We start from the raw sequence: 22,715 nt of genomic DNA, 5'->3' as shown, positions 1-22,715 counted from the left end.
GTGGAGACATTAAGGAAAAGACTGAAGACAGATGGAGTGACAGCTTCAGATACAGAGACAGATAGAGAGAAGAAAGAGAGAAGGAGAGGGAGGAGGAGCTGAGGAGGAGGAGGAGGAGGAGGAGGAGGAGGAGGAGGAGGAGGAGGAGTCTGAGAGGAGGGAAGCAGATAAAAAACGACTCAGCAGAGCAGAGTTGTCCAAACTGAAGAAGAAAACAGTGTGATCGGCAGCGTGGAGGACAGAGGAGGGAAGTCTCCGAGCTGAGGGACAGACGAGAGGAAGAGGTGGAAAAAGAGGAGGAGGAGGAGGCAGCGAGCCACCCAGAGAGAGAGAGAGAGAGAGAGAGAGAGAGAGAGAGAGTCCTCACACACTGGCTCAGTGTTTGATCCTCTGGCAGCTCTGAGTCACTGACAGCTGGACTGAACACAGGAAGAAAAGAAGAAGAGACGCGGCGAGACTGCAGGAGAAGAAGAGACATAAAGGAGAGGAAGAACATCTACAGCAAACTTTAACACTTCATCACTCAAGTTTATTTAATCTGAGAGGAGAACACTGACTGAGGTGCATCATGGGAAGTCCATAGAGACAGACCTGCGTGCTCCACGTCCACCCACCCCCCCCACCCCCAGCATGCTGGCCAGGTTCCCCCAGGGAAGGAGCTCTCCGGGTGGGGCAGGAGGGCTGCTGCTGCTCCCTCTCCTCCTGGGACTGGTGGTGATGATGATGATGATGAAGATGACGGCGGCGGTGAGTGTGGACGCTGCAGAGAGCGAGGAGAGTCAGGAGATCCTGGAGGACGACGAGGCCGTCAGCACCGAGATCATGGTGAGAGAAAACCACAAATGTTCCTCAGCTTTCACACATCAGCATGAACTTCCTCCTGATTAACACACAGTCAGTCTCATCAGCTGATCAACATTAATCATCAATAAGTTAATAAATATTCTCTCATAGTCAAAATGATTAATCAATACTAACAATAATGGCTAGATTATAATATAATCATAAACTCATCTCATACACATTTACTGGCACATTTTGTGAGTAGTTTGCAGATATTTAACAGTTAATTTTTAGGATATTTGGTTCAAATTATATGAAACAAATGACGGAAATGGCTGAACTCATTGTTGTTAATTTGCTCATAAATTAGCGTCTTGATCTTCTTTTGTGTTGAGAAACAACCGATTATGTTTGAGAACTGAAACCTGAGCAACAACCTGACTGTAAAGAGTCAGCATGGACCAACTCTGAACTTTCAGAGATTAGAATAAACTGAACAGTTAAATAAACTCTCTGCTCGATAAACTCACATCAGAGGAGAGAAACTGGTCATGTGATCAGAAACAGAAGCTTGACTTTGAGCTGTGAGGGTTCGGGTTCCCATCACAGGACAGATCGAGTACTGATGAAGGAACACTCAGCTGTTAATGATCGTAAACAACTAACCTGGAACATTTGATCCTCAGCAGCAACTAAAACTGACCTGAACACACTCAGAGCTCAGTAACATCACTGAGAACACAGCTGAGTTGTAGAAGAACAAAGACGGAGCTGTACAGAACCGTACAGTGCCGTGCAGAGCTGGGTAGAACCGTGCAGAACCGTGCAGAGCTGGGTAGAACCGTGCAGAGCTGGGTAGAACCGTGCAGAACCGTGCAGAGCCGTGTAGAACCGTGCAGAGCTGGGTAGAACCGTGCAGAGCCGTGTAGAACCGTGCAGAGCCGTGCAGAGCTGGGTAGAACCTTGCAGAACCGTACAGTGCCGTGCAGAACAGTACAGACCTGTGCAGAGCTGGGTAGAACCGTGTAGAGCTGGGTAGAACCGTGCAGAGCTGGGTAGAGCTGGGTAGAACCGTGTAGAGCTGGGTAGAACCGTGCAGAACCGTGTAGAGCTGGGTAGAACCGTGTAGAGCTGGGTAGAACCGTGTAGAGCTGGGTAGAACCGTGTAGAGCTGGGTAGAACCGTGCAGAACCGTGTAGAGCTGGGTAGAACCGTGCAGAGCTGTGTAGAACCGTGCAGAGCTGTGTAGAACCGTGCAGAGCCGGGTAGAACCGTGCAGAGCCGGGTAGAACCGTGTAGAGCTGGGTAGAACCGTGTAGAGCTGGGTAGAACCGTGCAGAGCTGGGTAGAGCTGGGTAGAACCGTGCAGAGCTGGGTAGAACCGTGCAGAGCTGGGTAGAACCGTGCAGAGCTGGGTAGAACCGTGCAGAACCGTGCAGAGCTGTGTAGAACCGGTAGACAGTTAAACACAGCAGAGCAGCAGGACGATGAAGACGTCATCACATGAAGCGAAGCGTCTCGTATTTACAACAATTCCACTGAAACAGAAACTAACACCAGAACGAGTCTGAATAAGTTTCCACAGCTGAACACGAAATAGAAATAAATCAGGTCAGTAAGAAAATGTGCTGACAGACTGTAGAGTAACAGACTGTAGAGTAACAGGCTGTAGAGTAACAGACTGTAGAGTAACAGACTGTAGAGTAACAGACTGTAGAGTAACAGACTGTAGAGTAACAGGCTGTAGAGTAACAGGCTGTAGAGTAACAGACTGTAGAGTAACAGGCTGTAGAGTAACAGGCTGTAGAGTAACAGACTGTAGAGTAACAGACTGTAGAGTAACAGACTGTAGAGTAACAGACTGTAGAGTAACAGGCTGTAGAGTAACAGACGTGTAGAGTAACAGACTGTAGAGTAACAGACTGTAGAGTAACAGACTGTAGAGTAACAGGCTGTAGAGTAACAGGCTGTAGAGTAACAGGCTGTAGAGTAACAGACTGTAGAGTAACAGACTGTAGAGTAACAGGCTGTAGAGTAACAGACGTGTAGAGTAACAGACTGTAGAGTAACAGACTGTAGAGTAACAGGCTGTAGAGTAACAGGCTGTAGAGTAACAGGCTGTAGAGTAACAGACTGTAGAGTAACAGGCCGTAGAGTAACAGGCTGTAGAGTAACAGGCTGTAGAGTAACAGGCTGTAGAGTAACAGGCTGTAGAGTAACAGACTGTAGAGTAACAGGCTGTAGAGTAACAGGCTGTAGAGTAACAGACTGTAGAGTAACAGGCTGTAGAGTAACAGGCTGTAGAGTAACAGACTGTAGAGTAACAGGCTGTAGAGTAACAGACTGTAACAGATTGTAGAGTAACAGACTGTAGAGTAACAGACTGTAGAGTGTTTTTATTCTTCATCTCCAGAACAAACAGACCTCTGATCAGTTTCATGTTAAAAAACTTGAGTTTCTGTGACGCTCTCTAATAACTGAAGATCGAGACTAAAATCTTTCATCATTCAACGCGACCACGATCCAAAAATGTGGCTTAAAAACTGAATAAACGTCATTTTCAGCTTCTGGTGACAACAGCAACGAAGCAGACGGTTACCTTTGTTAAAACGATGTGTTTGAAACTTGTAGGAAACATTTGGGTTCATGTAAGTTCAGCTTAAAGGAACAGTGTGTGGGATTTAGTGCCATCTAGTGGTGAGGTTGTAGATTGCAGTCAACTAAAAAGCCCCGACTTTCCAAACGTGCAGAAGAATTACGGCGGCCTTGAAACTTGTGCTCATTCTGAGGTAATGAAAAAACGCAACCATTTTTTAATATATATATATATATATATATATTAGGGCTATCAAACGATTTATTTCTTTAATCGAGATTAATCTCAGAGTTTCCATAGTTAATCGTGATTAATCACGTTTTGAATTGCATGTTTAAAATCCTGTTATTTTCCATTTGAAGGCAGTTTTAAGCCCATAATGTAAAGCATTTCTTACCAGAGTGTCTTAACTGGGAATCAATCACGGCTCTGCTGCGACTCCCACACTCCAAAATGGTCCTTTGGTGGAGCTGAGGCTGGCTTGGCTGCACCTGGGTGTTTAGCGTGGAGGTGCTAACTCAAACTCCACGTACTCCGGTGGTAGTTAAACTCCGTTTGACACAGGTTGCATTTTACTTTTGACTTGTCAACTGAAGCGTCTGGAAGTGTTTTAAAGTTAAACAAGCCGTTCAAAAGTCCAGTAGCTCTCTTACTTTCCATCAGCGCGGTAGGTTTACTGCAGGAGGCCACTTCAAAGCATAGCGCTACAGCTAGAGGAGCCGTCTACGGGGGAGTAGAAGGGACAAAAAGGCTTGCAACATTAAAATGCCATATATAATGTATGTAATATACTCAATTTCTACACACTGCACCTTTAAACTGTGACTGAACTACATCTGAGCACCGATGGAACCAGAACTCAGCGAGTCCAACATGAAACAGATGAAACATTAAACCTCCTCTGTCCTCTGCTGTGCTCTGCGTCCTCCAGGATTCGATGTCCTCGGATCTGTCCAGAGTGTCTCCGCTCAGCTCCTGGTTGATCTTCAGGAGAAACTCCAACAAAGGCGACAACCGGAAAACCAAAGGAGGGTCCAAGAGAACCTCCAAGGTACAAAGCCAACACATATAGTTAATTTGTACCACGTCTCAAATATGAAATCATCAAAGTGATCTACTAACAGATAATGTGACGTGTGTTATTGCTCTGTGTCTAAAGACCATTAAACACACATCGCTGCACTGGGCGATGGTCCTTCACTGCAGCACCGATGTTTATTCATCCACTGCTGAAAACACAGATGATTACAGACGTCTCCTTTATGTTGGTGGTCTATCATCAGGACTCAGAGGGTTAGGGTCACTTTAGATAGAAACTTATGATGGAGCTGCAACAAATAGTTCATTAAAGTTAGTCAGTTTAATCACCTATTAACTAAAATCAGATCATCTAAGACTTAAATGTGATAATTTCCAGGTTTCTTTGTCTCTGTGACAGTAAACTGAATATCTTTGAGACATTTGAGGACATCAGCTCAGACTTTGGGAAACATTTTCTAACATTTTAAAGACTAAACCAACTAATCGATGAATTAAGAGAATAACCGATTAACTCATTGGCTGCCAGCCATTTTCAGAGCAGAGCCCCATACTGCCAGCATTTTGACCGATCTTTCAAGACCCACAGAATATTGTGTTCTATGACTATGTAAACACCGAAGGTACCAAAAGAAAGAGAGAAAAACATAATTGACGTCAATGGCAGTGAACGGTTGTAATCAGATTGATGTCTATAGACGTCAATGGCAGCCAAAGGTACAGAAGCCCGCTGGGGTCATAAGGTAGAGAAAACACTTTGTTCATGTGAACCCAGGGGGCCTCCGTACAAAGATCACAATATGGATCTCTAACTCTGAGTCTGTCTCTGCAGCACGGTCTCCCAGGCCCTCCAGGCCCTCCAGGACCCCAGGGACCTCCGGGCCCCCCGGCCCCGCTCCTGCCCCAACAGCAGGAACTCATCCAGGAGCTGCAGCAGAAACTGAGAGGTGAGACCAACATGATGAGGCCGGATTCATTAGTAAAGGTTCAAGTATTACAGTAAAAGTACTGCAGTATTATAGTGATGTAGTATGTAGTATTACAGTAAAAGTACTGCAGTATTATAGTGATGTAGTATGCAGTATTACAGTAAAAGTACTGCAGTATTATAGTGATGTAGTATGCAGTATTACAGTAAAAGTACTGCAGTATTATAGTGATGTAGTATGCAGTATTACAGTAAAAGTACTGCAGTATTATAGTGATGTAGTATGCAGTATTATAGTAAAAGTACTGCAGTATTATAGTGATGTAGTATGCAGTATTACAGTAAAAGTAGTGATATATTATTAGTGAGCTAGTTTAGTCCAGTGGTTCCCAACCTAGGGGTGGGGCCCCTCCAAAGGGTCAGCAGATAAATGTACTGTATAAAGGTTTACTGTACTACAGTAAAGTACTAGTACCTCTAACTGTACTACAGTAAAGTACTAGTACCTCTGACTGTACTACAGTAAAGTACTAGTACCTCAAACTGTACTACAGTAAAGTACTAGTACCTCTAACAGTACTACAGTAAAGTACCTGAGTACGTAGACTCACAGTGTGCTAAGCTAACTGAGTCCTGATGAAACATGTGAGGGTTTACAGAGAGGTGAGAAAGCATCAGACAGACATCCTGTTTGTTTTCACTGAAGATGGAAAAAATGATGAAACCTTTAAAGAACCGAGCGTCACCGGATAATCAGAGAAGTTCTGCCTGAGAACAACCTGCTCTCACAGCTCTCACAGCTCACCCTAACCCTAACCAACCAGCTCTCACAGCTCACCCTAACCCTAACCAACCAGCTCTCACAGCTAACCCTAACCCTAACCAACCAGCTCTCACAGCTAACCCTCACCAACCAGCTCTCACAGCTCACCCTAACCCTAACCAACCAGCTCTCACAGCTAACCCTAACCCTAACCAACCAGCTCTCACAGCTAACCCTCACCAACCAGCTCTCACAGCTCACCCTAACCCTAACCCTCACCAACCAGCTCTCACAGCTAACCCTAACCCTAACCAACCAGCTCTCACAGCTAACCCTAACCCTAACCAACCAGCTCTCACAGCTAACCCTCACCAACCAGCTCTCACAGCTAACCCTAACCCTAACCAACCAGCTCTCACAGCTCACCCTAACCCTAACCAACCAGCTCTCACAGCTAACCCTAACCAACCAGCTCTCACAGCTAACCCTAACCAACCAGCTCTCACAGCTAACCCTAACCCTAACCCTAACCAACCAGCTCTCACAGCTAACCCTAACCAACCAGCTCTCACAGCTAACCCTAACCAACCAGCTCTCACAGCTCACCCTAACCAACCAGCTCTCACAAATAACCCTAACCAACCAGCTCTCACAGCTAACCCTAACCCTAACCCTAACCAACCAGCTCTCACAGCTAACCCTAACCCTAACCAACCAGCTCTCACAGCTCACCCTAACCAACCAGCTCTCACAGCTCACCCTAACCCTAACCAACCAGCTCTCACAGCTAACCCTAACCCTAACCAACCAGCTCTCACAGCTAACCCTAACCCTAACCAACCAGCTCTCACAGCTCACCCTAACCCTAACCAACCAGCTCTCACAGCTAACCCTAACCCTAACCAACCAGCTCTCACAGCTCTCACAGCTAACCCTAACCCTAACCAACCAGCTCTCACAGCTAACCCTAACCAACCAGCTCTCACAGCTAACCCTAACCAACCAGCTCTCACAGCTCTCACAGCTCACCCTAACCCTAACCAACCAGCTCTCACAGCTAACCCTAACCAACCAGCTCTCACAGCTAACCCTAACCAACCAGCTCTCACAGCTCACCCTAACCAACCAGCTCTCACAGCTAACCCTAACCAACCAGCTCTCACAGCTAACCCTAACCCTAACCAACCAGCTCTCACAGCTAACCCTAACCAACCAGCTCTCACAGCTAACCCTAACCCTAACCAACCAGCTCTCACAGCTAACCCTAACCAACCAGCTCTCACAGCTAACCCTAACCCCTAACCCTAACCAACCAGCTCTCACAGCTAACCCTAACCAACCAGCTCTCACAGCTAACCCTAACCCTAACCAACCAGCTCTCACAGCTCACCCTAACCCTAACCAACCAGCTCTCACAGCTAACCCTAACCAACCAGCTCTCACAGCTAACCCTAACCAACCTGCTCTCACAGCTAACCCTAACCCTAACCAACCAGCTCTCACAGCTAACCCTAACCAACCAGCTCTCACAGCTAACCCTAACCAACCAGCTCTCACAGCTCACCCTCACCACACAGACCGGACTCTGTCTCAGTTCACATCATTTACACTTTAATTTTACACTTTTGCTCAGTGTTTTCTGTATGTAGGTTATATAAATACAGCTCAGTGTGTGTGTGTGTGTGTGTGTGTGTGTGTGTGTGTGTGTGTGTGTGTGTGTGTGGAGGCAGGCTGTCTGAGTCCTTAATAGGTGTAATTTTGTGGAGCGTGGATGTGACTTGGCTCAGCTGCAGGATTCCTGACATTCCTGCTGACTGATGGTGTGTCTTTGTTACTTTCTGTGTGTGTGTGTGTGTGTGTGTGTGTGTGTGTGTGTGTGTGTGTGTGTGTGTGTGTGTGTGTGTGTTGTATGAATTTGTTCGTTCATGCATTTTGCCAGTTTTTCTCCACCAGGTTGCTTCTCCGTCACGACTGTTTCCACCAACACACACAGATTCTTTCTTTTGGTCCTGAACATAAAACCGCTCTGAATCACATCATCATATTAACGTAACCATGGCGATGTATTTGCGTACAGCAGTGACGCACGTGGCTGAATGTTCAAATAATCGAATGATCATTTTGAGTCATCAATAAGAAAAAAGGCCAAACTCTCTGATTCCAGCTTCTTAAATGTGAATATTTTCTACAGTCTGAATATTTGAAGACGTCATTTTGGCTTTTTTTTTTTTTTTTTTCTACAGTTTTTTCTCTGAAAACGACTCCATGAACCAGAACGTTCACTGCTGTTAGCGTGGTTGCTACAGTGGTTGCCAAGGTGGTTGTTAGGGTGGTTGCTAGGGTGATTGCCAAGGTGGTCGTTAAGGTGGTTGCTATGGTGGTCGTTAAGGTGGTTGCTATGGTGGTTGTTAAGGTGGTTGTTAAGGTGGTTGTTAAGGTGGTTGCTATGGTGGTTGTTAAGGTGGTTGCTATGGTGGTTCCTATGGTGATTGCCAAGGTAGTCGTTAAGGTGGTTGCTATGGTGGTTGTTAAGGTGGTTGCTAAGGTGGTTTCTATGGTGGTTGTTAAGGTGGTTGCTACGGTGATTGTTAAGGTGGTCGCTAAGGTGGTTGCTATGGTGGTGGTTAAGGTGGTCGCTAAGGTGCTTTCTATGGTGGTCGTTAAGGTGGTTGCTATGGTAGTTGTTAAGGTGGTTGCTATGGTGGTTGTTAAGGTGGTCGTTAAGGTGGTTGCTATGGTGGTTGTTAAGGAGGTTGTTAAGGTGATTGCCAAGGTTATTGCCAAGGTGATTGCCAAGGTGGTCGTTAAGGTGGTTGCTATGGCGATTGTTAAAGAGACAGGAGCTAAAACGGCCTGTTTCAGACAGAAGCTGAAGTGAGGCGCTGCATTAAGGACCAGGAGAAGATAAATGAGGAGATTTATAATAAGGAGAATATTAATATTAATAATCTGAGTTTAAATAAACTGAACAGAACGAAGCTGGAGTTCAGTTTTCATGTTCAGACCAAATTTACCCAGAATTCATGGCAAATATGTCTGTTTGTGTAACTGATGAGCTCAGACGTCTGACCGCAGTGTGTGTGTGTGTTACTGTGTGTGTGTGTTACTGTGTGTGTGTGTGTGTTACTGTGTGTGTTACGGTGTGTGTGTGTGTTACTGTGTGTGTGTGTGTGTGTTACTGTGTGTGTGTAATGAGCAGGCAGCTGCCAACACACACACAGCTTAGATGAAATCATTCTAGAAAAAAACTTTGTACAAACAATTAGTGAATCTTATTTCTTCTCCCACCCTCCTTACCTCCTCCTTCTCCTCCTCTTCCTCCTTCTCCTCCTCCTCCTCCCTCTCCTCCTCTTCCTCCCTCTCCTCCTCCTCATCCTCTCCCTCTCCTCCTCTTCCTCCTTCTCCTCCTCCTCCTCCCTCTCTTCCTCTCCTTCTCCTCCTCCTCCTCCCTCTCCTCCTCCTCCCTCTCCTTCTCCTCCTCACCTCCTCTTCCTCTCCTCTTCCTCCTCCTCCTCCTCTTCCTCTCAGACGTGGCAGGAGGAGTGTGTTTGCTGTGTGATCGTCCTCCTCGTGTCTCCACCTCCTTCCTCAGTCGCCTCCTGCAGCCCGTCACCATCCCCAGACGCAGCCTGCTGGAGCTGCAGCCCTTCAGCAAGGTACACACACACAGTAACACACACACACACAGTAACACACACACACACACACACACACACACACACACACACACACACACACACACACACAGTAACACACACACACAGTAACACACACACTAACCCTGTGACCTTTGACCTGCAGCCCTCAGACGCAGAGCAGAGCCTCCAGAGAGGTCAGAGTTTTAACGTCAGCACCGGCCGATACACAGCAGCCGTGACCGGTTTCTACCAGCTGACCGCCAGCCTGCTGATAGGTGAGTCAACCCCCCCCCCCCCCCAAAACACTTTATTTGTCCCCGAGGGGCCATTTAAAAGGCAGCTGCAGAACACAAAGGTGGTTCCTGCTTTGCGTTCTGCTGCAGCGTGGAACCCTGCAGAACACAAAGGTGGTTCCTGCTTTGCGTTCTGCTGCAGCGTGGAACCCTGCAGAACACAAAGGTGGTTCCTGCTTTGCGTTCTGCTGCAGCGTGGAACCCTGCAGAACACAAAGGTGGTTCCTGCTTTGTGTTCGGCAGCGTGGAACCCTGCAGAACACAAAGGTGGTTCCTGCTTTGTGTTCGGCAGCGTGGAACCCTGCAGAACACAAAGGTGGTTCCTGCTTTGTGTTCGGCAGCGTGGAACCCTGCAGAACACAAAGGTGGTTCCTGCTTTGTGTTCTGCTGCAGCGTGGAACCCTGCAGAACACAAAGGTGGTTCCTGCTTTGTGTTCTGCTGCAGCGTGGAACCCTGCAGAACACAAAGGTGGTTCCTGCTTTGTGTTCGGCAGCATGGAACCCTGCAGAACACAAAGGTGGTTCCTGCTTTGCGTTCTGCTGCAGCGTGGACCCCTGCAGAACACAAAGGTGGTTCCTGCTTTGCGTTCTGCTGCAGCGTGGAACCCTGCAGAACACAAAGGTGGTTCCTGCTTTGTGTTCTGCAGCGTGGAACCCTGCAGCCTGATGGGAGCCACTCAAACACTGAGAGTAGAGTGTGTGAGGAGTCGTGTAGGATCCTGTGAGCAGTGCAGAGTGTTTGTTGGTCACAGAAAGCAGACAGAGCTCCAACAGGGTCCAATGATTTCAGAGCAGACTTTGGTGATGCTAAGTAAACGTGTCCGATCCTGCTGATGGAATAAAACCAGGAGATGAATGAGAATGTCAGGACGCTCTCGATGAAGGAGCGTTAAAAGGTCAGGAGGTCTTTATTCACTCCAAACGATCTCAGCTTCCTGAGCAGATATCGTCTCTGGTGGCAGGGTCTCCTCAGTGTTTGTGGAAAACCTCAGAAGCCTGTCAAAACTTGTGCTGTACTCCTCCACCACCTCCATACTAGTGATGGCCTCTGCCAGTTGTCTCTGCTTGCTTTAGAACGTCACAATCACCTCTTTAGTCTTGGTTGAGTTCAGCTGGAGACACTGACCCTCACACCAGGTGATAAAGTCCTGAAGAACAGAGCTGTGGTGAGGGTTTAGGGCAGAGAGCAGAGATAGTAGGACCAGGTGACAGTTTGGCTGGTTGGACCTGCAGTCATCGGTGTGGAGGATGTACAGCGGAGGCGATGGGACGCAGCCCTGCAGGGAGCCGGTGGAGGTGTGGAGGATGTAGAGCCGGTGGAGGTGTGGAGGATGTCAGAGTAGGAGCCATTAACAAGCTCCCTCTGTGACCGGTTGGTTAAAAAGTCAGTGATCCACATGCTGAACCGGGTTATTAACTTCTCTGCAAGGATGTGTGGCTGCATGGTGTTGAATGCAGAAGAGAAGTCCGCAAACAGGAGCCTGGCGGTCATCACCAAGGAGGTCAGGGCCACCGGCATCAGGTCATTTCGTACCTCGGTGGGGCCCTTCTTGGGGACCATGGGGCCCTTCTTGGGGACCGTGGGGCACTGTGCTGCAGTTCATGGAGGTCTGGAACAGCTGCTGGAATACCTCCCCCAGCTGCTCAGCACAGTGCTTTAGGGTCCGCCCACAGAGGTCAGGTCGAGTTGCAGTGTTGGATTTGGTCCTCTTGAGGGCTCTCACCCCCTCTTCCCTGCTGAAGGTGAAAGTTGAGTCATCAGGATGGAGTGTGGAGGTGATGGTCTTTAGCTCTGAGCTATTGTCCTTTTTGAATCTTGAAAAGAAAGAGTTGAGGTCGTTGGGTAGGGATGTTGCAGCCATCAACCTGGATGGGTTTACGACTGGATGTAGTTCACTGCTGCCATGTTCTTCAGGCCCTGCCAGGCAGAGCGGAGGCTCCCCTGGGAAAAGGAGACCTCCACTTTGTTCTTATAGTCAAGCTTGGCCTCTTTAATGGCGCTTGACCTCTCGCTTGACCTCCTTCTTTTCCTCCTCCGAGCCAGTCAAGAAAATCCTTTTTTCCTTATTGACTACATGTTTTAGTTCTTTAGTGACCCGGGGTTAGGGTTAGGGAACATTGTAATGTTGCTAGAGGACAGGAAACAACTCCAGCCCTGTAGTCTGTCCATACTGTCTGGAGTCCATTGTTTGATGTTTGTAGTTATTTTGTCTGACCTCTTTACTACAGGTAGATAAGCCGGAGCAAGCAAAATGCTATTATGGTCTGCAGAGCCTGGGGGGGGGGGGGGGCTCTGTATGTGTTAGGACTAGAGACATAGCATTTGTCAAGTGATCAGTGGTTAAGATCACCCAGGAAGGAGTTTGGGAGCATCTGGAGGAACTGATTCCAACCTGTTGAGAGTGTTCGTGACATGCTCAGCGTCTTTGGGGTGGAGACCCCCGTGGTAGGTGGGACGGGCGAAGGGAAATAGCCAGCAGTTCAATATCGGAGTTACACAACTCTTCCCTAACCACGACAGATGAGCACCAGTTTGTGTTAACACAGAGCTGGAGACATTAGGGGTTCAGTATGTTCCACAGCCACTTTCATCATCACCATCAACATCTGTGTAAAAGAAACGAGGACGTCTGTAATTATTACTGAACCGCTCATACTGTGTGTGTGTGTGTGTGTGTGTGTTTGTGTGTGTGTGTGTCTCTGTGTGTGTGTGTGTGTGTCTCAGAGTCAGGTGACAGGGTCCAGGTTCGTCTCAGAGACAGCGTCAGAGCAGCGATCTGCATCGAGTCTCTCTGTCAGAGCAACCTGTGAGTATTTCCTCCTGATCACACAGAGCCGATCAATAAATAATCAATAATCAGCAGATTGATTAATTGATGTGTGCGTGTGTGTCTCTGTATGTGTGTGTGTGTGTGTGTGTGTGTGTGTGTGTTAGCTCCGTAGAGTCGGTGATGGGCGTAGCAGCTGCAGGAGGAACATTCAGCATCTTACTGACAGGAACTCTTTATCTACAGGTACGTTACTGTTACACTGCTGAATCAACACCTGGAAAAAAGACAATCTAAATATTTAACTGTATACGTGTGTGTGTGTGTGTGTGTGTGTGTGTGTGTGTGTGTGTGTGTGTGTGTGTGTGTGTGTGTGCGTGTGTGTGTGTGTGTATATGTGCAGGTTGGAGAGTACGTGTCGGTGTTTGTAGATAATGCGACCGGCTCGGCCGTCAGCGTTCTGCAGGATTCTCTGTTTTCAGGGATCCTGTTGGGCGTCTGAGCAGCTTCATCACAGCAGCCGTCTCCATGGGAACGAGTGACATCATCCAGGTCTCACGGTGCAGCACCTGTATGACATCATCTACAGGAAGCTGCTGTTTGTCTGGACTCAGGATCAGATGCTACTGACTGGAGATGGACGACTTCCTGCTGCTTCATGTAGTTTTTACTGAGCTCGCTTCAGCCGACAGGAAGAGGCGGAGTCAGGTGACCTTTACGCTTCCTGGGATCTGATCACATGACTCTGGTCCAGGTTGGATCCATGAACTCTGCAGCTGCTTGTCAGAAGCTGTTAAATGAAGTGAAGAGTCTCTGATTACTGTGAGCAGGTATGAAACCTACGGTGGCCAGGAAGTACAACGTGTGAAACACTTTTACAAGCTTGAGACACATTTACATTTTAGAAAAGAAAAGATGAAGATGTGAAACACTAAGAGAACGAACCAAACACGGGAAAAGTGAGCAGCAGTTGGTTCATTGATGAGTTGAGTGTTGTATAAATTCCACCACCGGGTGGAGCTGTAGAGTCAGTGAGAAACGAGTTGTGAAAGAAACTAAACTAAATGTTTCTGGTTTATTTAACAGCTGAGGAAACTTTATCACTTCCTGTCACTTCCTGTATTTTGGTACTTTCCCTTCCTGTGAAGATCATATCATGTGTAAATGTGTGTTAATCTTAGTAAAAGTGTTTCTAGGCCACCGTAGAAGAGAGAGAGTCAGAGACATGAAAACACAAAGAGAGTCTGAAGCTTTTCACCTCGTTCGTTGGTTCAGATGTTAAATGATCGTCATGATGTTTAAACCTGACTGCTGAGACTTCATGATGCTGACGTTGGTTTCTATGGTTACGCTGCTTTCATCTTCTCTGTAGGATGAATTATGATAACTGCTCCTCTGACTTCATGTAACTCCATCATCATTTCATCTGTCTGATACAGAGCTGAAGAAGAACTGTAACTCTGTATGAAACCTGTTCAAACATTAATATGTTCTTCATGTAGCAGAAACCTTTCAAACCATCAGAGACTCATCAATCCTCCTCAGAGCTGGACTCAGTCTAGATTCCTGAGGATTTTGTCGTTATACTCAGTGCAGTGTGCCTGTAGCATCACCTGGTGGCCGTCAGAGGAACTGCAGCCGCTGCTCTTCACCTGGTGGGCATCAGAGGAACTGCAGCCGCTGCTCTTCACCTGGTGGCCGTCAGAGGAACTGCAGCCGCCGCTCTTCACCTGGTGGCCGTCAGAGGAACTGCAGCCGCTGCTCTTCACCTGGTGGCCGTCAGAGGAACTGCAGCCGCTGCTCTTTACCTGGTGGCTGCTGCTCTTCACCTGGTGGCCATCAGAGGAACTGCAGCCGCCGCTCTTCACCTTCCAGCCAGCTTTTTTAACCAATATTCAGTTTTCAGCAGCAAATCAACCTTTAAAGATAAAAACATTGTTAAATATCAGCTGAACAGAAGCAGCGTGTTTTTTTTCTGTACAGAGATTCTTTTTATTTACTTTATTATAATATTAATATTTATTCTCTGGATGTGATAAACAAGTTGTGAATAATTTGAATAATAAAAACTTTCTACTCTGTCAGCGTCTCAGATTCATTTATAAGCCGGACGATAAACAATAAACTGAAGTTAAAGTTACAGACAGACTTTAATCCTGCAGGATATTCATGGGTCTTAATGCTGGAGGTACAAAATACTGTGTCAGAGTAATCAGATTACTTTTTTGTTGTAATGAGTAATGTAACAAATAAGGAGTCGATACTGTTACAATATGAGTCTGCTTCCAGGTCTGATGTACATGCTGCGTCTTGTCAGCAGTTCATCGTGCAGTCAGCTGAGATCAAACCACACGGACTGCTCCTTTAAACCTGCAGCAGAGCACAAACACCATGTTCAGCTCTCTGAGAAACACTTACAAACTTTCTCTTTTACACAACAGCTCCTTCAAAAACATGCCAAACACACACACACACACACACACACACACACACACACACACACACACACACACACACACACAGACACACACACAGGCAGCTGAATACACACAGTGTTTGCAGTGGGTCGACATGAGATCATCATACTCATAAAGTGGCGCCTTAAGCTTGGCCCCACGCCACGCCACACACACACACACACACACACACACATACACACATACACACACACACACACACATACACACACACACACACACAGAGGCTGAGTTACCGTACAAGGCGTGTCGACAGAATAATGAGGACTGCATGATGCTCTGCTGACAGCATGGATCATTACACACACACACACACACTCGCATTCACATACACACACATACACACACACACACACACACACATACACACACACACTCTCACACACACACACACACACACACATACACACACACACACACACACACTCATGTTCTTGTGTATGAATAAAAGTTGTACAAACTGAAATCTATAACTCTGCTGTGCTTGTGCTGCAGTGAGTTCTTGCATCTCTGATTCTGGTTGAAACATCATGAACGTCTGTGTGTTTCCCAGCTGATGTATTTTTAGTCAGATCCAGATAATAAATCCTTCTTCTCGTTTATGATTGACTTGTCTGAACAAGCATCGGACTCATTTTTCCACAACTCCTGACAGAGGTTCGTCTTCTCCAGAGAACTTATGTCTCACCTCGTCTACAGGAACAGAATGGAAACGACTGACTGATCCGATCATTAGGTTAAAATACAGACACCTGAAACAAGAACAGGCCGCCAGACATCCTCAGTAAGAACCAGACTAACTACCCTCACCCTTAGATCTCCCTCTGAAGGAAACCAGGTCCAACCTCAAACCCGAGATGTTCTGCCTAAACCCAGTCCTACTAACCCGAACCCTGTGGACACGCTGCTCTGATGTTTGTGGGAGGAACATACAGCTACATGTGTTTCTATCTACGGCTAACCCGGTCCGTTCTCGAGTACTATCTACGGCTAATCCGGTCCGTTCTCGAGTACTATCTACGGCTAATCCGGTCCGTTCCCGAGTACTAACTACGGCTAACCCGGTCCGTTCCCGAGTACTTTTTACGGCTAACCCGGTCCGTTCCCGAGTACTATCTACGGCTAACCCGGTCCGTTACCCGAGTACTATCTACGACTAACCCGGTCCGTTCCCGAGTACTATCCACGGCTAACCCCGGTCCATTCCCGAGTACCATCTACGGCTAACCCGGTCCGTTCCCGAGTACTATCTACGGCTAACCCCGGTCCATTCCCGAGTACCATCTACGGCTAACCCGGTCCGTTCCCGAGTACTATACGGCTAACCCGGTCCGTTCCCCGAGTACTGTCTATGGCTAACCCGGTCCGTTCCCCGAGTACCATCTACGGCTAACCCGGTCCGTTACCCGAGTACTATCCACGGCTAACCCGGTCCGTTCCCGAGTACTATCCACGGCTAATCCGGTCCATTCCCGAGTACCATCTACGGCTAACCCGGTCCGTTCCCGAGTACTATACGGCTAACCCGGTCCGTTCCCCGAGTACTGTCTATGGCTAACCCGGTCCGTTCCCCGAGTACCATCTACGGCTAACCCGGTCCGTTACCCGAGTACTATCCACGGCTAACCCGGTCCGTTCCCGAGTACTATCCACGGCTAATCCGGTCCATTCCCGAGTACTATCTGCGGCTAACCCGGTCCGTTCTCGAGTACTATCTACGGCTAACCCGGTCCGTTCCCGAGTACTGTCTACGGCTAACCCGGTCCGTTCCCGAGTACTATCCACGGCTAACCCGGTCCGTTCCCGAGTACTATCCACGGCTAACCCGGTCCGTTCCCGAGTACTCTCCACGGCTAACCCCGGTCCGTTCCCGAATACTCTCTACGGCTAACCCCGGTCCATTCCCGAGTACTATCTACGGCTAACCCGGTCCGTTCCCGAGTACTCTCTACGGCTAACCCCGGTCCATTCCCGAGTACTATCTACGGCTAACCCGGTCCGTTCCCGAGTACTCTCTACGGCTAACCCCGGTCCATTCCCGAGTACTATCTACGGCTAACCCGGTCCGTTCCCGAGTACCATCTACGGCTAACCCGGTCCGTTCCCGAGTTCTATCTACGGCTAACCCGGTCCGTTCTTGAGTACCATCTACGGCTAACCCGGTCCGTTCCCGAGTACGACTTCCAGCTCCCGAGGTGAAAGCAACGCAGCGTAAAGTCGCTCCTGATTCGGCCAATGTCACGTCTTCAGATCAGAAGATTTAAATACAGACGACAAAAACAAGAAAACGCCGTCGAACATCCAATCTGACCAACTTCCTGTACTTTCATATTTAATTTGACTGTGGCCTTAAAACTGCTGCATTCAAACAAGAACACAAACAAGAACAGTTCAAAAAGATGAACAGATTTACATAGGCCTAACGCTAGCTGTACGTTTTCTGGTTGTTTTTTTAGCTTAGTTTAACTAGCTTAGCTTAGCTAGCTGAAATAAGCGGGATCATCCCTATGTTCCCTAGTTCCTATGTTCCCCGCTTTGTATGTGACCGGGGAACATAGGGATGATCCTGTCTACAGTTAGCCAGTTAGCTGTGTTAGCCGCCGAGTTAGCCGCCGAGTAAGCAGATGAGTTAGCCGCCGAGCTAGCAACCGAGTTAGCCGCCGAGCTAGCAGCCGAATTAGCCGCCGAGCTAACAGCGGAGTTAGCCGCTGAGCTAGCAGCCGAGTTAGCCGCCAAGCTAACAGCAGAGTTAGCCGCCGAGCTAACAGCGGAGTTAGCCACTGAGCTAGCAACCGAGTTAGCCGCGATCGGGGAACATAGGACCCGGGGAACATAGGTACGCTCCCCTGAAATAAGCAACACCACTGAGACACTTCATTGATCAGCCAGGAGAAATTAATAAGAGGAAGAAGTAAAAACAAATGAAGAGGTGCAGAGGGCAATAATAAGAAAAGCAGAAACATTTCAAATCAAGAGCAGGAAAATAACAGAGAGCACCGGGAGATGAAAGGCAAGGCAAGGCAGTTTTATTTATATAGCGCATTTCATACACAATGGCAATTCAATGTGCTTTACATAAAACAGAAAAACATGTAATTTGAGAAACTTAAAACATACAATTAACCCCCCCCCCCATAATAAAAACAAAGTACAGAAAAATAGAAAGACTTAAATAAAATGATTGCAGCATAAAATAATAAATTAGCTTTAAAATCATTAAAAGAGTGCAAATGAAAGATCAAAATGTAAAGTAAAAAGAGGAAAAAGGAAGGTGATGAAAAATCTGTTCATCTTTTTATATTATTGTAAAAGATTACAACCAAGTGTTTAAACCACATACCTGTTTAGTCCTCTCTCTCTCGGCTCAGACTGCTTTGACTCTGATGTTGAATGGTGTCTTAAAACCGGTTAAAACTGAACCGGTTAAATCCTCCGTTATTCTGCCTCAAACGTGCCAAAGTTACTCAATATACATAATAATAATAACGATCTGTAACATGTTCACTTATATTTCCACTCAAAGGAGAAACAACTATAACTAACTTAATAACTTCGGAGCATTTTTCCGTTGCCATGACACCAGAGCTCTTATTGTGGCGGAGGTAAACAAAGCAACTTCCTGTTACATCACTTCCTGTTGCTTGCTATGGGCCGAGGCTGCAGTGCCACTGATACATGAAAGTACGACGCCCCCTGGTGGCCGAGGAGTCCTAGCAGTTTCATTTCTGTCTGATGAGCTCAACCCAACCCAGACTGGATTAGTGAGACTTCCTGTGTTTGTTCGTTTGTAATTTGCAATAAAATATATATAATAAAAAAATAAAAGTATAACAACAGGTCCAGGTCGGGAGCTTTTCTGCTGTGTTGACTCAATAAGCAGCTTTTCTCTGTTTCATGTGTTTGGTGTCTTTGGTTCTGCATCATTTATGTCAGAGGTGTCAAACTCATCTTCAATCAAGGGCCACAAACAGCCCAATTTAATCTCATCTGGGCCGGATCATTAAAAAGAAGGAAGGAAGGAAGGAAGGAAGGAAGGACAGGTGGAAGGAAAGAAGGAAGGAAGGGAAAGAAGACAGGAAGGAAACGAAGGAAGGAAGGAAAGAAGGTAGGAAGGAAAAGAAGACAAAAGAAGGAAGGAAGGACAGGTGGAAGGAAAGAAGGAAGGAGAGAAGGCCCACTTTCCTTCCTGTGTTCTTTTCCTTCCTTCCATCTGTCCTTCCTCCCTACCTTCCTTATTTCCTTTCTTTGTTCCTTTCCTTCCATCTGTCCTTCCTCCCTACCCTCCTTATTTCCTTTCTTTGTTCCTTTCCTTCCATCTGTCCTTCCTCCCTACCCTCCTTATTTCCTTTCTTTTTTCCTTCCTTCGATCTGTCCTGTCTTTCTTTCCTTCCTTCCTTCCTTCCCTCCATCTTTTTAATGATCCGGCCCACATGAAATCAAATTGGTCTGTATTTGGCCCTTGAATGAAAATGAGTTTGACACCTCTGGTCTAGATGGAGGTAACCCCCCCCCCCCCCCCCCCCCCCCCCCAACCCTAACCCTAACCCACCTGGTGGAGAAGACCCTAACCCTAACCCACCTGGTGGAGAAGACCCTAACCCACCTGGTGATGAAGACCCTAACCTTAACCCACCTGGTGGAGAAGACCCTAACCCACCTGGTGATGAAGACCCTAACCTTAACCCACCTGGTGGAGAAGACCCTAACCCACCTGGTGGAGAAGACCCTAACCCACCTGGTGGAGAAGACCCTAACCCACCTGGTGATGAAGACCCTAACCCTAACCCACCTGGTGGAGAAGACCCTAACCCTAACCCTAACCCACCTGGTGGAGAAGGCCCTAACCCTAACCCACCTGGTGGAGAAGACCCTGGTGGAGAAGACCCTAACCCTAAACCACCTGGTGGAGAAGACCCTAACCCTAACCCACCTGGTGGAGAAGACCCTAACCCTTACCCACCTGGTGGAGAAGGCCCTAACCCACCTGGTGGAGAAGACCCTAATCCACCTGGTGATGAAGACCCTAACCCACCTGGTGGAGAAGACCCTAACCCTAACCCACCTGGTGGAGAAGACCCTAACCCACCAGGTGGAGAAGACCCTAACCCTAACCCACCTGGTGGAGAAGACCCTAACCCTAACCCACCTGGTGGAGAAGACCCTAACCTTAACCCACCTGGTGGAGAAGACCCTAACCCACTTGGTGGAGAAGACCCTAACCCACCTGGTGGAGAAGACCCTAACCCTAACCCACCTGGTGGAGAAGACCCCTAACCTGTAAAATACAAGATGGCGCTCGGCTTGGCTCAGCCTGAAGTCTCTTCTTACAGAGAGAAGATGCAGTAGAACTAATAATAGATCCAGACTCTGAGTTCTTGGTTCTGTGTGTGTTTTATTCAGAGCTTCACATGAAACATTAAAAACAGCAAAATAAAGATTTTAAAAAGTATAAAAGAACATTTTAATGAGTATTAGCAGCTATTAAAGGCAACAGGTGGAGATGAAAGTGTGCAGCATAAAATCAGGATTACAGTCGTTAACATGTTTGATCTCAGACGCTCCCTGTTCTGTGAGATAAAACAACAGAAATAATTAACATATCATTAACATATAATTAACTTTTAGTGTTTTCAGTTCTGAGCGTTTCTGCTGCAGTGTTTGAGATCAGATCTGAAAATGATCCCCTCAATCACCCCCTCTAACCCTCAAATCAAAAACTACATCATACAAGAAACCAACAAAGATCAACATCACATTCAACGCTCTGCTCGTTCGGGTCAGTTTTAACAGGAAGTGAAAAACATGAACACAGTTTTATTTCTAACTTACACAAAAATCCCTTTAAAAGAATATTCTTATTATACATGTTTAGTTTCATGTTGACTGTACAGACGTCTCCAGGAAACATTAAAATGAATCTCAGTCAGTAATGATGAAGAACAGCAGAGGTTAATTATTCATATTCACGTGGCTCACATTATAAAATGTATAAAAATATAAAATACAGTTTCATTGGGTGAATACTATGATTTTAAAAGCTGCCGTCTGATTTGAACAGAAGCGCGTTGCATTCACTGGATAAAAAACATTTAGACACCTGATCTCAGAGAAGATCTCATAATTACGAGATAAGAAGAAGATGCCACGTTAGGTGTTACTGCACAGTGGGGGTCGACTGATTATCACCCAAACTGATGCTTGATTAATTAACTGATTGTTTTTATCCGTCGGTTGCTTTAATAAAAAGTGAAATCTGGACAAATAAAACAAAGATGACCTGTAGAGTAAAAATAATCATAAATAAATAACATTATATTCTGCCTTTGTGTTTCACAGCTACTGAAATGCATCCAAATGCTGCTTGTTTTCCTCCTGTCACTCATCTCTGTGTTTGCTCTCCTCTCTCCCGAGGAGCAGAGAGAGGAGCAGAGAGAGAGGAGCAGAGAGAGGAGAGCAGAGAGAGAGGAGCAGAGCACAGAGAGAGGAGCAGAGAGAGAGGAGCAGAGAGAGGAGAGCAGAGAGAGAGGAGCAGAGCACAGAGAGAGGAGCAGAGAGAGAGGAGCAGAGAGAGGAGCAGAGAGAGAGGAGAGCAGAGAGAGAGGAGCAGAGAGAGAGGAGCAGAGAGAGAGGAGCAGAGAGAGAGGAGCAGAGAGAGAGGAGCAGAGAGAGGAGCAGAGAGAGAGAGAGAGAGAGAGAGACAGAGAGAGAGAGAGAGAGAGAGAGGAGCAGAGAGAGAGAGAGAGAGAGAGGAGCAGAGAGAGAGAGAGAGAGGAGCAGAGAGAGAGGAGCAGAGAGAGAGGAGCAGAGAGAGGAGCAGAGAGAGAGAGAGAGAGAGAGAGAGACAGAGAGAGAGAGAGAGAGAGAGAGGAGCAGAGAGAGAGAGGAGCAGAGAGAGGAGCAGAGAGAGAGAGAGAGAGAGAGAGAGAGAGAGAGAGGGGAGAGGAGCAGAGAAAGAGAGGAGAGAAAAGATCTCGTAATTATTAATAAAAGGTGTCTAATTTCTTTAAATCCAGTGAATGCAATGTGCCTCCGTAGATTGGACTCGTGGGTTCGGGCTCATTAAAGAGACTCACAGTGATGATACAACATGATGTAGAGTTAAAGGATCAGTGCTCAGTACGTTCAGTGTTCAGCGAGTCTCTCCTTATAAAGATTTATAATATTATATTATATAAACGGGTTATAACCAGCTGGTTAATTAGGTTATAAACACTTTATAAATCATTAATAAGCTTTTATTATAACTCAGTGAGCCGCTGCTTATAGTGATCCATGATTATCTGTATCAGCATCTTTGGTTCCTTTCTGTCTCTCCATGTTTCTGAGCATTTATTTATTTATTTATTTATTAATGAGTTAAAAACTATTTCAGCACTAAAAGGATCTTTATTGTAAAGTGTGTAAAAGACATCAGCATTTATTAATGAGTTA

The 22,715-nt window shown here is 46.8% G+C and overlaps 1 protein-coding gene across 1 annotated transcript; it reads left to right on the top strand.

Annotated features, from left to right (window-relative positions):
- Positions 1–354: 354 nt before the first annotated feature.
- Positions 355–13,410, top strand: si:ch1073-184j22.1 (erythroferrone). The gene is made up of 8 exons (XM_053330553.1): positions 355–825; positions 4,311–4,430; positions 5,250–5,364; positions 9,637–9,764; positions 9,910–10,021; positions 12,765–12,846; positions 12,975–13,053; positions 13,211–13,410. The coding sequence occupies exons 1-8, from the start codon at positions 631–633 to the stop codon at positions 13,307–13,309; spliced, it is 930 nt and encodes a 309-aa protein (XP_053186528.1). The 5' UTR covers positions 355–630; the 3' UTR covers positions 13,310–13,410.
- Positions 13,411–22,715: the final 9,305 nt, after the last annotated feature.

The sequence above is a fragment of the Scomber japonicus genome, chromosome 12 (assembly GCF_027409825.1).
Source record: "Scomber japonicus isolate fScoJap1 chromosome 12, fScoJap1.pri, whole genome shotgun sequence".
Lineage (NCBI taxonomy): Eukaryota > Metazoa > Chordata > Actinopteri > Scombriformes > Scombridae > Scomber > Scomber japonicus.
The sequence above is the reverse complement of the archived record's forward strand: the minus strand, read 5'-3'. Positions and strand labels throughout refer to the sequence as shown.